Here is a 15,877-nt window from a genome sequence, read left to right as displayed (position 1 = left end):
TGGCAATAAATCCTGTATCCTTCTCTTCTTCTTTGGAGCACTCTGGAGCAGTGCCCTGAAGGCGTAATTTCCAACTGACCACGAGGGACGTGACCTAGTAGTCTCAATAGTTTGGCCTTTAAATGACATACTTGTGTTACCTGTTAACAGTTTTCATTTACACTACTTTCTTTTACTGTTATCAAAGCTACCATCACATTCTATGTCTCTCTGACGGAGATTCTATATTTCCTGTTCCCTATTTTTAAAACCACCGCTTGAAGGCGCTTCTCTCAGACTAAACTTCCTGGTAGCCAGAACTTAAAAAGAAAAAAATAATAATAAAAACATACGAAAGGCACCTGAGATGGAGCCCAAGCAGCAATGCTCCAAGCTCTGAAGGACAGGAGCATATTCAAGCACAAACTAAACTCACCCAAACACTCAGATGTTACCATATTGATATACATAACTTATCGAATGCTTTCTGCAAGTAGGTCTATCAGAGGAGGGGCTAAAGTCTGGACCAGCTTGGTAAAAGAAAACAAACTTCAATTTTGTATCACCCCTTGATAAAATCTGAAGTGCAAACAAGCTTACAATCAAGCCAAACAACAAGCAGAGCTGTATTTTTCTGTTCAGGGAAATCTTGTTCGATTGGATGTGAAAGTACCACAAGTTTGCAGTGGAATATGACTGCAGAGGGTTGTCAGAAAGAAATGTTTCATGTCCTGGTTGGCAGTTTTGTTTGTTGCATGATTTTGGCTGGCTGGGTTATGGTCGGTCACTCACTTGCATGTTTGTCTGCCAGAGCGATGAGTGTGCTGGAGATGTCCCTGCGCCGGTAAAAACACACCACTTTGGCCTCCACATTCCCATTGGCTGTCTGCAAACCAGAGACAATCAGCGTTACCATGGCAACAAGTGGTGCCTCACACAGAGAACCAACACGCGCATGCACGGGCACGCGCACACAGATGAAAAACCCATAACTGAGGCTAGCTTTTTAACTTTGCCTGAAAACAAAGTGGCCACAGCAATCCTCCAAAAAAAGAAAAAAGAAAAAAAAAAAAATCACGTGTTGCAGTGATGAGGACTGTCTGTGCAAGCCCAGCTCTTTTCCCTTTACATTAATTCCTACATAGATGTTTTCACACAGAACTGTTTTTAAATTAAAATCTGCATGACAATATTTTATTGAATACTACCTAAAAACAGAAACGAATACTCCTAGTAAGATTATTTAAAGTGTAAAAGATACTAAGTATAATTTAGACACCAAGTTATAGCTTTTACCTTTTTTCAAATCACTATGCATTAAGTTTTGAGCACTGACTAACTTTTTTATGAGTTTATTGTGTACTGTATCAGGAACGAAGGGATGACAAACAAAGTGAACACCTAACATAGATTTACATTCTGTAGACACTTCAGCTCTGCAGACTTTCTACTTTCCCAATCATCAAATAATTAAAATCCAATTTTCCAGTTCCATTTTTGAAAAAAGGCCATAGAACAGAGGAGAGATAAATGGCCCATTTATGGCTACAAAATAAAACATTTTCTTTGAAAATGAAGAAAGTTTTGAAAAAAATAAAACTCCCACAGCACCCTGTGACAGCACATACCACAGTGAACCACATGAACCACAGTTAATCTTAACATTTCCAGTATCACTTCATAAATGATGTATGTGCACATTTAAGCTGTAAGAGCTGTATTTAGTGTACTACAGCCATTTATGGTCAGCACTATCATTGGAGTTTGTGTGTAAGAAACAAAAAACAAGGCCTATCTAGGATTTTTTTTTTTTTAATGGATCAGAGTTTAAATATAGGACAGCAGAATGAGGAGTGTTTCATACTGAATTAGATATTCTTGGGGGTGCATGTGCCCCATTGCAAATATTCTACTTGCTAAGTACTTTGCAACCAACAAATAATTAAGCAACACAATCAGCTGCTTCTCTTGTCTCTGGTCTTGCTGGGAGACTCCAAATCCACCAACTTGCAGCTAGCTCATAGCAGTCATTGTTCTGCTCTGTAGCCTCCATGAGGTGGCACAAGAACCAGCACTTCACCTGATGCAGGTTTTGGGTAGAGTGGCCCTGGAGCTCACACAGTACCTCAAGAGCAGAACAAGAACTACTGGTGTATACAGAATGATGGAGCATCCTGGAGCGTAGGTTGGGAAAAACGATGAGGCTTCAAATATAATTTGGCTGCTGTTAATATACCTGAGCAACACGCCCAAGTAAGATCTGTGATTTTAACAGTGAAATATACAGTTTCCTTTCACAATAGTATCATAAATAGACACAGAGAAATGTGCATGCAAGTTACATGAAAGCTATACACTGCATATTTATTTCACATTTTAATCAGCAGGCAAACCAACTGATTTGCAGCTTGTTGGGGCACAAAGATTTTCAGACTAAACTGTTAACTTGATCAGTTATCAGTTTTGATCAATGGAAATGTTTTCCCTCAGACACTGTATTTTCTAAACCAGCATCTCAGGCCGTATGGAAGAGAAACCCAAAGATCCCTGAGGAGCAGAGAGACTGACAGTGACAGACAGAATAGAAGGCCGACTCTGAGCTCTGTGTCAATCACATTAAACACTCTCCATATTATTCAGCGCAGGCCTGGAACAGGGGACAGACAGCCGGCACCTGTAACTAGTCTACAGAGACATCTCTTTTTCTGCTTCTTTAACTGAACAACGTACCAAATAGCAGGCTGGGATTTACCCAACACCTTAACAGCAACATCATCATTAATGTGACACTACAACGCAATACTGCTTTCACTACTGCATTATGCTGAATAAAAACATACCATTTACTATATGAACCACATAAATCATACATTTAAAAGTATAATAAAAATCTGTCTACTAACATTTGGTTTCTCTTTTCATTAAGATCTAGTTTGTAGAATTTGTCAAGACTAGCATCCCATATTCAAGTAGTGCATTGTCTAAAAACACACTAACAGTAAAAAATAAAAGTACACCCATTGTTAATTCTAAGGCTTTACATATCTGGGCATTAAAAAAAAAACAATGTAGTCCATAACAAGGCTTAAGAACCAGGTAAATTTAACCTCAGATGAAAAACAGCACAAGGCATTTACAATGTGTCATTATTTAATTAAGCCAAAATGCAGAAACAGTGTGTGAAAAACTAATTGCACACCATGATTCAATAGCTTTAAGAACCACTTTTAGCAATAATAACTTGAAGAAATCATTTTAAGTACGACTTAATCAGTCTGTCACATTGTTGTGGTGGAACTTGGGCTCACTCTTCGTACAGTGTTACTTCAGTTCATTGAGGTTTGTGGGCATTAATTTATGCACAGCTCTTTTAAGGTCCCACCACAGCATTTTAATCAGGCTGAGGTCTGGACTTTGTCTGGATCATTGAATCACTTGGATTTTTTCACTTTTCAGCCACTCTGGAAGAGATTTGCTAGTGTGCTTGGGATAACTGTCCTGGTGACACAATTTTAGCCAAGCTTTAGATGACCTCACATTTAACTCTAGAATACTTTGGTATACAAAAGGAGTTGACTCAATGACTGCAAAGCATGCCAAAATCACTACCCTTCTACCACCGTGCTTGACAGTTTGTCTCACTATAGTCTCATCTGTCCAAATGATATTGTTCCTGAAGTCCTGGCGATTTGTTCAGATGTGACTTTCCTTCTCCAAGCCATGCTGCCATGTTCTCTCTTCAAGATAAGAGGCAAATTTCCAAACAAGCCATACTTGTCCAGTCAATTACTGAAGCCTATATAGTGTCTTAAATGTGCCTCTTGAGTTGTCTGCAATTCCTCCAAGCGTTACATGGTCTGACCTTGAAGTGAGTTTATTGGGATGTCCACTTTAGTGTAGACTGGCAACTGTGAATAATCTTTCTCGCTGTCGCACGATGGACTTCAAAGTGTTTGGAAATTGACTTTTAACCCTACTCAGATTGATGGACAGCAACATTTGATTCATTAAGATCATTGCTGACATCTTTCTTCCTTGGCACTGTGTTAACACACACACACCTGAATCCTTCAGACCAAAAAACTGACAAAGCTTCTGCTTTTATAGAGGTGACCATACTTGATGATGATCAAGTGAATTTGATTAGGAGCACCTGGCTGATACTTCCCCTTTTAATCCCCGTGGACACAGTTAGCACATACTTAGTCTTTCCACATGCTGCTCCCGCATTTTGGCTTAATATTTGCTAAATAATGACATGGTGTAATATGTTTTGTTTTTCTTCTGGGGTTACATTTACCTAATTTTAAGACCCGTAAAAGACCAAGTTTTTCTGATGCCCTGATATATAAAACTTATAATTTTAAGAGGCTGTATTTTCTTTTTTTTAATGACTGTAAGTCTGAAGCCGAATGAAAGCCTATTTGCTGTCGCATACGCAATAAAAATCTGCAAATCATCACACTTCAGAAGCTGGGACACTTCAGCACAGATAATGATTTTGTTTCTCTCAATAAATAAATCAGCCTATCATTACATGCCTCTTTTCAACATTCCCCAAACCAAAATTTGCATTGTAATCAAAGTGCAATTTGTTCAGATGTTATGTTCACTCTAATAAATTATGAAGTGAAATGACACATGTACAGTGAAAGAAATAATTAGGCAGTTTAATATATTCCCCTCCTACCTAAGAGGAGTTTTGCACTGAACAAGCTGTAGAAAGTATAAAGTAGCTTCAGATATCAAAAAAAGCTAATGAAAATAGATTTTAATGGCAAAACTATTCTACATTACAAGATACATTTATTTATTTTTACTTAAATATACAAAAAAGCACCTAATATTAGTTAAAATGTGGCCTTCATTAAAGTGTATTTGAATGTTTGAGATAGAGACATTAATATCCGATTTGCAGTGCTGGGATATGTGCTGCATTCAAGGGTATAAATTCAACCTCAGACACCCACTCACACTCACCTTGTTCAGCTCCTCTATCCTCCTGATCAGCAGTGGGTTACTGGACGAGTTCTCAAAATAAACATAATCTGCAGAGGAACAGCAAGAAGGAGAAGGAGGAACAGAAAGAAACAGAGTGGGGAATGGAAAGAGAAAGACAAAGAAGTGTCAGTTAGCAATGTGAGGTCAGTCAAACGTTCAGGGCAATTTCCAATTGGACCACACAACGACAGCTTGATTAGTCAAGAGGAAAGTGCAGCAGAGACATACACAAAATGTTGATTTAACTCGATTAGGCTAATTTCATACACAGCAGTTGCTGTTGTAGTTGGGAAGTCTGACAGAATGAGATGTTGACGTGCTAATGCACACTCGCACATAAACAACAAAACTGGCTCTCCAACCCTTCCATTCAAATAGCAAACCTTGTATTTCCCCAGCCCTCATGCTTTCTTTGTCTTATTGCTCCATTCATTCTCCCCATGTGTGGTGGTGTTTGTATGCGCAGTGTGTCTGCATTTGTGTGTGGGTGTACGAGAGACACTGCACAGGCTTTACCACGCGTGTGTGGATTTACTATGCATTCGTGTTAACGTGTATGCGTGTGTGTGTGTGTGTGTTGCTCCTGGCACCACTCCAGGCCCATTGGAGGCTTAGCTCTCACCAGGATGTCCCCACAGGCCCCAGTCTTGGTAGGGTGCCTGGTCTTAGCCCTGCATGTGTCTTGGCTGAGTGCTGTCAGATTATACCCCACACTTGGTATGTTGCCTGGAGCTGGAGCTATCCTCCCTTCACCCTAAATCTGCCCCCTCCCATCCCCCCACGCTCCCCTAAGACCCGTCTTCTTGACCGACTAGGCCAGAGATCGCCCAAAATTCCACCAGCACAACCGCAACATACACTGACTCTTGCCTTCATTTCTTGCTCCTCCTGTGTCCAACACTTAACTGGTTTAGGCATGCACCCATCCTGTTAGCACACCCATAATCTGCAACGACATCCAAGTCTAACCCGCACAATAATAAGTGCCACAGTTAAAGGAAAAATCCTCATACAAAACATTGTAAACACAATTAAAACAATTATCTAAGACGCATTTATCAAGCCGTTCTGTTCCAGCTTCCTTTTAAAACCCAAAGGTGGCTTTCAAACAGTTTTGTGGTTGGTCAAATGGTTTTGCCCAACCAAACAGTTCAACCAATATGGAAGATATTCCATTTTTGACTCTAAAGTTGTTAGCCATCATCTTTGAAAACCAACTGAATAAATTATTCAGACATTGATAAAGTTTTTTTCTGCTGAAATCGTAAATGTAGTCTCAGTGCATTAGTCTCAGTCTTGCCTCTCCCTCCCCGTCCTCAGTCCAGAGGACTCATTTGGCTTTTTTTTTTTTTTTTAAACTAATGACAAGTATGACTAGAAAGGCATTTTGTAACTTTGTGTAAGATGATATCATGTTTCCATCTACATAACAACCTATAGATGGTTTACACAACACACATTATCCAAGCAGGAAATGAAGCTTTCACTACTGGATATAAGATCTCTTCAAAGCTTTGCAACAGAAAAAGCTGCAGCGCTTATATGCTGGAACTTCCAACACTGAATTCTTTGAGGTTTCATTGATCATTTATGCAACTACTTATCTGGGGTCCTTATTGGGTGAAGGTAGGGGTGCTCAGAGAGACCGCAAGACACACAGTCAGCTGAAGAATTGGTTTTGCTAAAGAATTATTTTTGCAATTCATTTTCTCTGCATTGCATTTTCTTTTCTGTCTTGAGCTTTATTTTCATACGTATGCCTGGCATGCATAAATTGCAGTATTTAATGTGTTTCTGCAAACATACTGTATGCTTTCAGTACTCCCCATGCAACGGCCAGGATGCATTTATGTCATAGGGCACCGAGGATACAAAACAAACTTTTGCCTGTTGAATACCAGAGGAGCATACTGAGAGCTCCTTCCCATGAACGACAGAATGAACAAAGTTTAGTGTTTTTTTATGTTTTTTTTCTCTTTACTCAGTTTTCAAACTAATCTGTACCAATTCACAGAATTTCTTTGTCTCGTCTTGGGTGTTCTTAACTGCAACTCTGTTGAGGAAAAAACGGCATGTAAAGACACTGTCTTTGGCGCAGAGGAACCCGAGTGAAAACAGTTTCCTAACAATTCACAAACAACCAAAATAAACTGAACTACCAATGACATCACATCTGACATGTATATATTTAATATGTCTGCTGACTGTAACATTTCCAATAATCAACAGTCAAACGTTGAAAGTTTATCTCAGAGACAGTCTCGCCCACGCTAATCTTTAACACATAATAATGCAAAGCAACCACTGCATCTGCATAGGGGGCACACCTTGACTTCTCCACTGGAAAACCTTTTGCTCATTGGTATTCTTCTCTCCACCCACACTTATAACTGAATACAAGAGGTTCACGCCCAGTCTGAAGTTTTGTAATGCAAGATAACTCTAATTTCCAGAGCTACGGTTGGCAGATAACGTTTATTTTATTTAAACCCTTGAAAAAATTTTCTATGCATTAAGCCACTGAACAATCATCATTTGCATGAAGATGTAAAACTTTAGCACTTCCTCCAAGTAGCAAAAGCAATTCAGAAGGCATACACAGTGCAAATTTTATGACTTGCGTCTTCCAGCAACCCTCTTTTTACTGTTGAACATTGCTACAAGATGGGAAAAGATCGTCACATCATGCCTGTCTACTCTTCACCCTGTAACAGCTTGTTACTAGACTCCGCTGCCACTGTGACATCTCCGTCCCGCTGCTGAATATCAAATAGGCCAAGCTGAAATTGAGCGGCACACAGAGAAAGAAAATGAAGACGAGATATCCGACTTGCTCGCTTTCAGACACACATGTGAGTCAGCAGCACGGAGGTCAGGGGTTGAAGAAACTGGCTTGTGACTAGTTGTGATCACCAGATTGGCTGTGAAACTGCGGGAAAGTGACCAAGACACTATCCTTTTATTAAGCACGGTCAAGTCATCCTTGAACAAAAAAAAAAAACTTGTTCAGCATGAACAGAAACTGAATAGCTAATTAAACTACCGGTAATCAGAAACAGTTTTTTGATTTAATACTGCTTGAAACTTATTTTAGCTTCTGAAACGTGACTTACGCCTTTCACATGTAGTCTTACATCACAAAAAGTGAAATATCTATTTCGGTTTTAATCTCTTTAAAGACATATTTTCCCATTTTAAGTTTGAAATCATTTAATGTTCAATGAAAGAATTTTCAGAATATAATGAAAGTAATCCTTGACTGCTGCGGCCATTATTCCTACCTGCCTGTAACAGAACAAGCTGTACTGTAGTGCAGCCATGAATCAATTAGTTATTTCATACACATTTAGAAACAGTTATTTAGATTCAATTATAAGCTTTGGCTCTTTTTTTCTCTCAGGGAAATTGGCAAGAAAGGATTTTAAATTTATTTACATAAACAAACAAACCCTTTCCCTTTTGGACTATTGATTAGGAAACAAAACATTCCAGGACACCAACTTGCTGTGGGACGCTGTGATAGCCATGCTGTAAATAATCAATCAACTAATCATCACATGAATTACTACTGAGAACGGAAAATCCCTTTGTTGCAAAAAAATGAAAAGGAAAAAAAGTCCATGTTTACAAGAAGAATCCTAATTTACCAAAAAAAAATAAAAAAATAGGGACAAGTCTCTTGGCAAAGCGTGGGGAGAAATGATGACGTGTAGCTGCGGCCCTCAAACGCTCACCAGCTCAGAGGGACCCATTAATCAGGAGCCAAAATGCGTCATAACCATTTTAGAAAATGAAGCAGAACCACATGTTGAACATTCGGTTTGATGTGGTGTTGGGTGTGAATCGTCACTACATGCTAAGATTTTTTTTTCCCCCCTTGGTTGGTGACAGCACGTCTCCCGCTACATTTAGAGAAGGTGGGACTTTGGGCAAAGCTCAACGTGTTCTTTTTTTTCCTGGCACGGAAATTTAAGTTACCAAGAATGGAAACACTTAAGTTCAACCCGTGTCCCTTCCTGCCACCTCCAGAAGAAGAAAAAAAATTGTAATAAAATAACCATGGGAGGAAAATGGCTCAGTGACTGTCCAGAACAGCCTGGTTGAATGTTGGAGTTTCTACATGTGAGGAGCTGAAGCCTGTTGGAGAGCAAGCTGGAGAGGAACTCAAAATGAGAGCAACAGAAAGAGAGAGCCTGTAGGCAATGAGCAGCATCAGTCTCTCGGTTTCCCATCAGCCCTCCCGTCACATCAGCCCGCGTACAACCACCCCGCTCTCCATCCCCCACTTTCAGCGTCAGCCAATCGGCAGGCTCCGGCGGCCATGATGTCATAGTGCAGTCAAATTTTCTGTGAGCCAATCAAGGCACGTTATTGAGCCCCGAAAGAGAGAGTCTGCTGGGCTGATTCAAACCAGGCCAGAGAGACAGACTGGCAGAGACGCAATGATGAGAGAGACAGAGAGAAAGAAAACATGAGATAAATAATCAACCAGAAAGAGATAAAATCTAATATAAGTGGAACAGGTGTGCGAATTACAATCAAAATAACCTGTATCCAAACATTCACTGTAAACTTCGGTTAAGGTGACCAGGATAATCCAAGATGCACATTGTAAGGGCCTAAAGTCCAAATCCCACAGCTCTGGCTGAAAACTATACTGTATTGGTGGTCTCATCGAGACACACTTTACATAGTCGTAGTGGTTTATTATGTTAAATATGCCCTCCAGAAAGTACAATTCACCAACACTATGCTCATCTTATTACCTAAATCTCTGTTTTCAAACAACTTTGTCATTGAGAGTTTCTTAAAGCAATTTAAATTAAGCAATCCCAGAGGGAACATCACTTGTCGAACAGCTCAGAGACACACCCTGCAACACACTCCTAGTTAAAGGCATTTGAGTAGGCACAGTCATGAGACAAACAGCTGGGAATCTGTGTATTAGCGTATTATAACTTATGTAGTACATTAAAGCTGCAGTGATTAGCCATTTGAATTATTAGATTAGTTAGCAAAAAGCAAATTAACATGTGAAATTCATTACATTTCTGATTGTAGCTTCTACAGATCGCAGACATCACAAAGAGGATACAAGAATGCTGAACCGAAATCTGTGACCAACACCAAGAGACAGCAGTTCCCCACAGCCAATCATCTACTTTATAACAGCTGAAGTGGGAAACATAATAAGAAAACCACACTGTTGCAATGATGCAAGAGGTTCAAAACAATTTTAACAGGGATCATTACTGTAGTGAAGATGTAGACAAGTACAGCTGCAGTTTCCTTTTTTGCCTTAGTGTATCCAGAACATAAATTGGCTCAGCAATCGTTCGAGTACTCTAACCCTGACTCGCTGATCCTGTCGGCACTTTTAAGCAGAGTCTAAAATTAAGCGGTCATAAAACTTTGTTCATACCTAGTAAAGGGTATGAACCTTTTTTTTTTTTTTAACAAATTTGACTGTTGATTCTGTGTATGTGTTTTCTTGTACGTCTCACTGACTACTGAAATCAAAGTTACACCTCTCTCCTCATGTATCCATGACTTGGGATGGGACTATTTTCTGAACTTCTACAGACTACGTGGTGAATCATCAAATTCGTAGACATTTCAAACGATAGCTGGAAGTCTGCCTGTACATCCCTAAAAGACAGCTCTACCAACACTGTGATTATGTGACAGAAAAACCAACAACGCAGTGACCAACTGATCTTTGCTTCCATTTAGTCTGCAATATGCTAGCCCCAATAAAGCTGCACCATGGCATATCCAAATATTTCAACTTAATGAAATGATGCAATTTATTTCAAATTCAAAAAGTGCTCCAGCTTCAAACTCATCTCTAGAGAACTCAATGTCTACACGTAGTACAGCATACTTTAGTCATATTTCTCTTTTTTTTTCAAAGGCTGGGCTAGAGCTAGAAAGGGAGCTGGAGAGGCAGCAGAGGAAGAGCATGAACATCTGCCCACGTTAGTCCAAGCAAACACACGCCCTCCACAGCTCACACCCCATCCGATGCTTACTCATGCAGTCACACGGACAGGTGTGTCTGTTGTCAGAAGCAGCAACCGCAGACAAGATAGACTGCCATAGTATGGATGAAGGTTTCTATGGTAATAGAAGCTAATTTAATATCCTAAAGTCAAACTCGCACCTTATTTTCACACTTTGATATCACTCACAATCAAGTACGATCTGCTGTATGCACAGATGCATACACCTCTGTACAGTCTATACAATCTACCTGGCCTGCTAGTATCTGCTAGGATTCCTGGCAAAAGCAGGAAAGAGACAAAAATATGTCTTTCATATCCCGTCCCGCTCACTTTTCTGACATATTATAATATTTTACACAGAGGAATAAAAAAATGTTTAAAAAGCAGTTTTGCATAAAGTCAGCAGTGGTGTTAAGGCTGAGATGGATTTGATCTTATAATAATTAGATCACAACTCCCATGACACCTTGCAATCATACTGCAGCAGCCACTGCAGCTTGCACTTAACAAATGCGATAAATCAGCAAATTTTTCCACTCTTTTCTCAAACATTCATTCTAGTGAAGTTTATACAACCAGACCCTTAAGTCCATAGGAAACACAAGGAAGCTAGCAAACAGGGGTTATTGTGATTGGCGTTCGGGCAGTTTGACCCCCTCAGAAACACAATGATACTTTGCTGAATGGATGTAAAAAGGTTGTCATGCATCTGTCCAACTAGTTGTCCTGAACTTGGCAGGATTGAAGCAAAGAAGCCTCAGCTCGCCACTCAGCGAGTACACCCACCAGACCCTGCAAGAGACACAACTGCCAGCGTGGGAGATTAACACCAGCCATGAGCCAAACAAAGTGTGGGCACTGTCAAAGTTTGTAATTTAGTCAGTTTGTAGATTAGTAAACAGTGCAACACCTTCAGGCACATTCTGAATAATTACTGTAGAAAATCCTCACCATCCAAAGGAAATGTGGGCATTAACACCCAAGTTTCTCACTTTTTAAGTTAGTAAACAATGCAACACATTTTGCAAACTCTGTGCAAGAGCTGTCACAATCCAAACATTTCAATACAAGTTCTTATTTAAAGGATGGATCCCGTATTTTCCAATTATTTCTTTAAATAACAGACCTCTACCCATATGACGACCGAAGAAGTGTTTGCATCCTGTAATCATTCCTCGTGATCATAACATCCTCGGATATGGCCTCATACTGCAGTTCCGATGCAGGTGATGGGGGAATAAAACCCACACTCCTCATTCTAGGTAGAAATATATTTTGACCAGAGCAACACAGTTTCAGAAAATACAAACAGGACATCTTTTACTATATTTTGGAACATCTCTATCACAGTAGGTCCTCATTCAGAAGCCTGTTGTACAAATTCATTTTAAAAGAAACAAACAGAGGATGACCTGGCCAAAAACTGAACCTGGCTTAACACCACCAAGCAACTTACTGTAATATTGACTACAAAATCAAAGCTCCACAGTTTTAAAAGCCTGTCCGCTTTTTTCAATGATAGGTCTGAATACCCACTAGCAAAAATTGTAGTAAACTTTCTAAACAACTTGACAACCAAATTTAGAACATCATGATCTCAGGAAAGCGTTGTTTTCACTTGGGGAAAACAAGTCGTCAGCAAGTCTTAGAGGCTTTTTTAAAATTTCACTGCATTCATAAAAACGTCTTCCAACCGCTGAAATGGTTAAAAGTTATCGTGTAGCCTACACTTAGTCACCAACACTTTCCTGCACATGAGGGAAAGCACTAGGAAGAAGTGCTGCAGGCACCGGAAGAGTGGCTTGTGGCCTGGATGGTGAAAACAAAGACATCAAGACCTTTTGTCTTTTGTCCACTGCTCATTCAAGGGGACTCATTGCTTTCCCAAGATGATCCTGCATTGTCTTGCAAAGCAGCAGCCATCTTTGTGTGGGCTTCTGCTTTGTTCTGGTGTTGGCCTGGAGAAGCTTCAGTCAATTATGAGGCCTATTTTTAGGCCAAACTAGAACTGTGATTTTATTTTTTTAAACTAGAAGTGTGGTTGTAGGACGAATTAAGACTATGCTTATTAAATTGTGTTTTGTAGTTTTAAATTGAATTGTGAAGGTTGAGCTTACTTTTTACTTTTTCACTTTTCCAAAAAAGTAATCAACTTTGCTTTGATGACTGAGCATTAAATGTTTAAGCCATTCTGATTGATTAGATTTCACAAATTAGTCAAACTACACAACCTTAAAGCTGCGAGGTAGATATGAAATAAATGAAACAATCTTTTTTACTGCAAATTAGTGTGCTACAAACAAGACATACAAGCTTAACTGGTTGGTATGTCAGTGTAAGAGACTGACAGCGTAAACAGAAATACTAAACTAAGTAACATCTGGCTGGTAAAGTGTTAACTTTTTACCCTGCTCCAACATAATCCAGCTCTCACTCAGGTAGGCTTTGTTTCATTTGACTAAATAACAATGCCATTATCTTCAGCATAGGCTATTTTTGATTCATGCTCCAAGCCAACTGCAATCACATCAGTCATATTTCAAATGACATTAGTACTTAATAATCTTAAAAACATAATCAGTTTGCTTTCCCTCCCTTTTCTACTGACAAATGGCCACAGAGTCCAAAAAGACATTAAAGTGGATGAATAAAGAAAGAATAAAGAAACTGTCCTGCAAATGCTTAGGACTGCCATCTCCATTACAGTCGTCACATCAAACCTCTGTGTGGTGACACTTTTTGACAGCTAAATTTGAAGTTTTTTGAAGACACATCTAAAAAGCTCTCCATTTTTTATGCATCTCCACTGCAAACCCCCTCAAAACAGCACATTCTATTTAAAATACAGTGCAGCTATAGTGGTTATCGTGTTTTCATTTTCACACAGTACCTACGGGATGTAAATCAGGGGAATATATGCAGGGGAAAAATGAGTGGGAGGGGAAATCAGGATTTTTAATTTGGTATTAAGTTGAATTGCCTGCACAAAAGAAGCGAAGACACACTGGTTATAAATGTGTAAAACGGATCTCTACGCATGCTTTGAGAATTTTAGTGGTTCCTGCATGTAAAGTGTTGTCTTTAACTTTTTGTTCCACTCCTTCCCTGCATTTTAAAAGCATGCACTCCTTGCTGCTGTCTTGTGAGCACTGAGAGGTTTCTGCAGGACACTTAAAGCACTTACGACGTTACTTATGGCTGTGAGCGTATAGTCCGGGCTGTAGCTGAATGGCACGCAAAACTTTTAGAATATATCCACTACGTTACATCAAAATATATAGAAGCGCAATGCATGTTACTCAGAGTGCATCGTTGCACTAAAGTACTTGTTTGCTAAGTTGCAAGAAAAACGCAAAAAGAAGCGAGGAAATCCGGGGAGCAGTTTTGTAAAGAGAACCACTACTCTTCATCACCATCCTCCTCTTCACAGTCACCATCATCATCATCTGTGAAGCACAAGGCTCTTTAGCTTTAGGGAAATAAAAGAAGGGAAGCAAAAGACGGACCACGCGCTGTAAATACATAAAAGAACCGACGTTAATCATGGCGAGTCCGCCATAAAAAATTACAGGAAGGTCTTAAAATACTACCCCCTCCACCTTACCTCCAACCCGGTACATGTTCGCTGCCATGACTGCCCCCGGTCCCTGGCTTCCTCTCCAGGTAGAGGGGTGGCTCTCTTCTCTCTCGCGCTGCCGGAGCTGTGTTAGCACTGCCGCCGCTCTGTGTTGGAAAATGGTGGATTGATCAATACGAAGAGACTGGCTGGCTGCCTTAAAGAGACAGTACGCCTTTTTTCTTTTAGCCCACAACTTTGGCGCTGGTAAATGGGAATCAGCACTGTAACAAATTAACGATTTAATTAAACAAATTTCTTTAACTTAAAATAAAATTTAATAAATAAATAAATAAATATTTGCCTTTTGAAACTGTACCCACGTCACTGTTAGAAACCAAGCACGCGCTCGTCCGAAAAGAAGCGTTTTCCTATTAACTTTGCTTAACTTTACTACTCGGTTAACCTTACATAAGTAGTTCATTTACCTTTTACTTGCCAGTTTAGATTATAAACGGAAGGGTACATTTCTTGGAAATGGACCTGTATTTATTATTAAGACATGAAACTTGGATACTAGCTTAAAGTTTTATTTATTTATGATAATTATACAGCTCTTTAATCAACTAATCGACAAGTATCGCGATAACTTACGGTGGAAAGCAAGTCTTTAAGTAAGAGCTCGATGTGAAAACTTCCAGGGCCTACCAGGCCTACTTCGGACTGTATAAACTCCCACATTGGATGACTCATGAATTGTGGACAGGTTCCAGAGCTGGTTTTAAAATAAGCCTTTTACCTGGAACTGTATAGCTGTGTAAAAATGCATCAGCCCTAAAAATAAACCAGTGCTGTGATCCTAAATCCCTCAATGCTCACAGTGTCAGTGAGGGTCAGAGGTCAGTGGACCGGCAGGGGAGGGATGCACGGGCTTAAATGTAAAAATAACAAAGTATGTTAAATATAATTCATGTATATTAGAAAGACACTGGGTCATCCCTGTGGTCTAATTTTTAGGGTGGTTTATAGTGGTGGTTTTGGGGCTGTCATGATAGGGCACACTGTCGTGTAGCTATATAGTTTTGTCTTTTAATGTTAAACATTTATTTAACATTTGTCCTTAAATACATAATTTTATTAACAAAAGAAAGGAAGACATATGCAAATTCTTCCAATCTAAAAAGGTGTATTAAAGTTAGGATTGGTGGTTTATGTATAAGATAGCATAGCTCTTTTTTGTCTCACTGTATAGGACTACATTATAACCACAGCATGCAGTGAAGGCAGAAACATGCAGTGAATTATGGTATGATAATATGAGATATATTTTGGATTC

General features: G+C 39.5%; 1 protein-coding gene across 2 annotated transcripts in view; it reads right to left on the bottom strand.

The window, feature by feature from the left end:
- The window catches only part of mta1 (metastasis associated 1), a 48,657-nt gene extending 33,443 nt beyond the window's left edge, over positions 1-15,214 (bottom strand). The window contains exons 1-4 of one of the 2 annotated variants that reach the window (XM_026151730.1): positions 15,196-15,214; positions 14,590-14,708; positions 4,960-5,027; positions 772-865 (exon numbers count right to left, since the gene is read on the bottom strand). In XM_026151730.1, the coding sequence (XP_026007515.1) occupies positions 772-865; positions 4,960-5,027; positions 14,590-14,617 (190 nt within the window). In that variant the 5' untranslated portion in view covers positions 14,618-14,708; positions 15,196-15,214. Of the gene's footprint in view, positions 1-771; positions 866-4,959; positions 5,028-14,589; positions 14,751-15,195 lie in introns of those variants that run through there. The other variant, XM_026151731.1, reaches the window with a different exon arrangement.
- Between the last annotated feature and the right edge of the window lie 663 nt (positions 15,215-15,877).

Source organism: Astatotilapia calliptera, chromosome 19, assembly GCF_900246225.1.
Source record: "Astatotilapia calliptera chromosome 19, fAstCal1.2, whole genome shotgun sequence".
NCBI lineage: Eukaryota > Metazoa > Chordata > Actinopteri > Cichliformes > Cichlidae > Astatotilapia > Astatotilapia calliptera.
The sequence above is the reverse complement of the archived record's forward strand: the minus strand, read 5'-3'. Positions and strand labels throughout refer to the sequence as shown.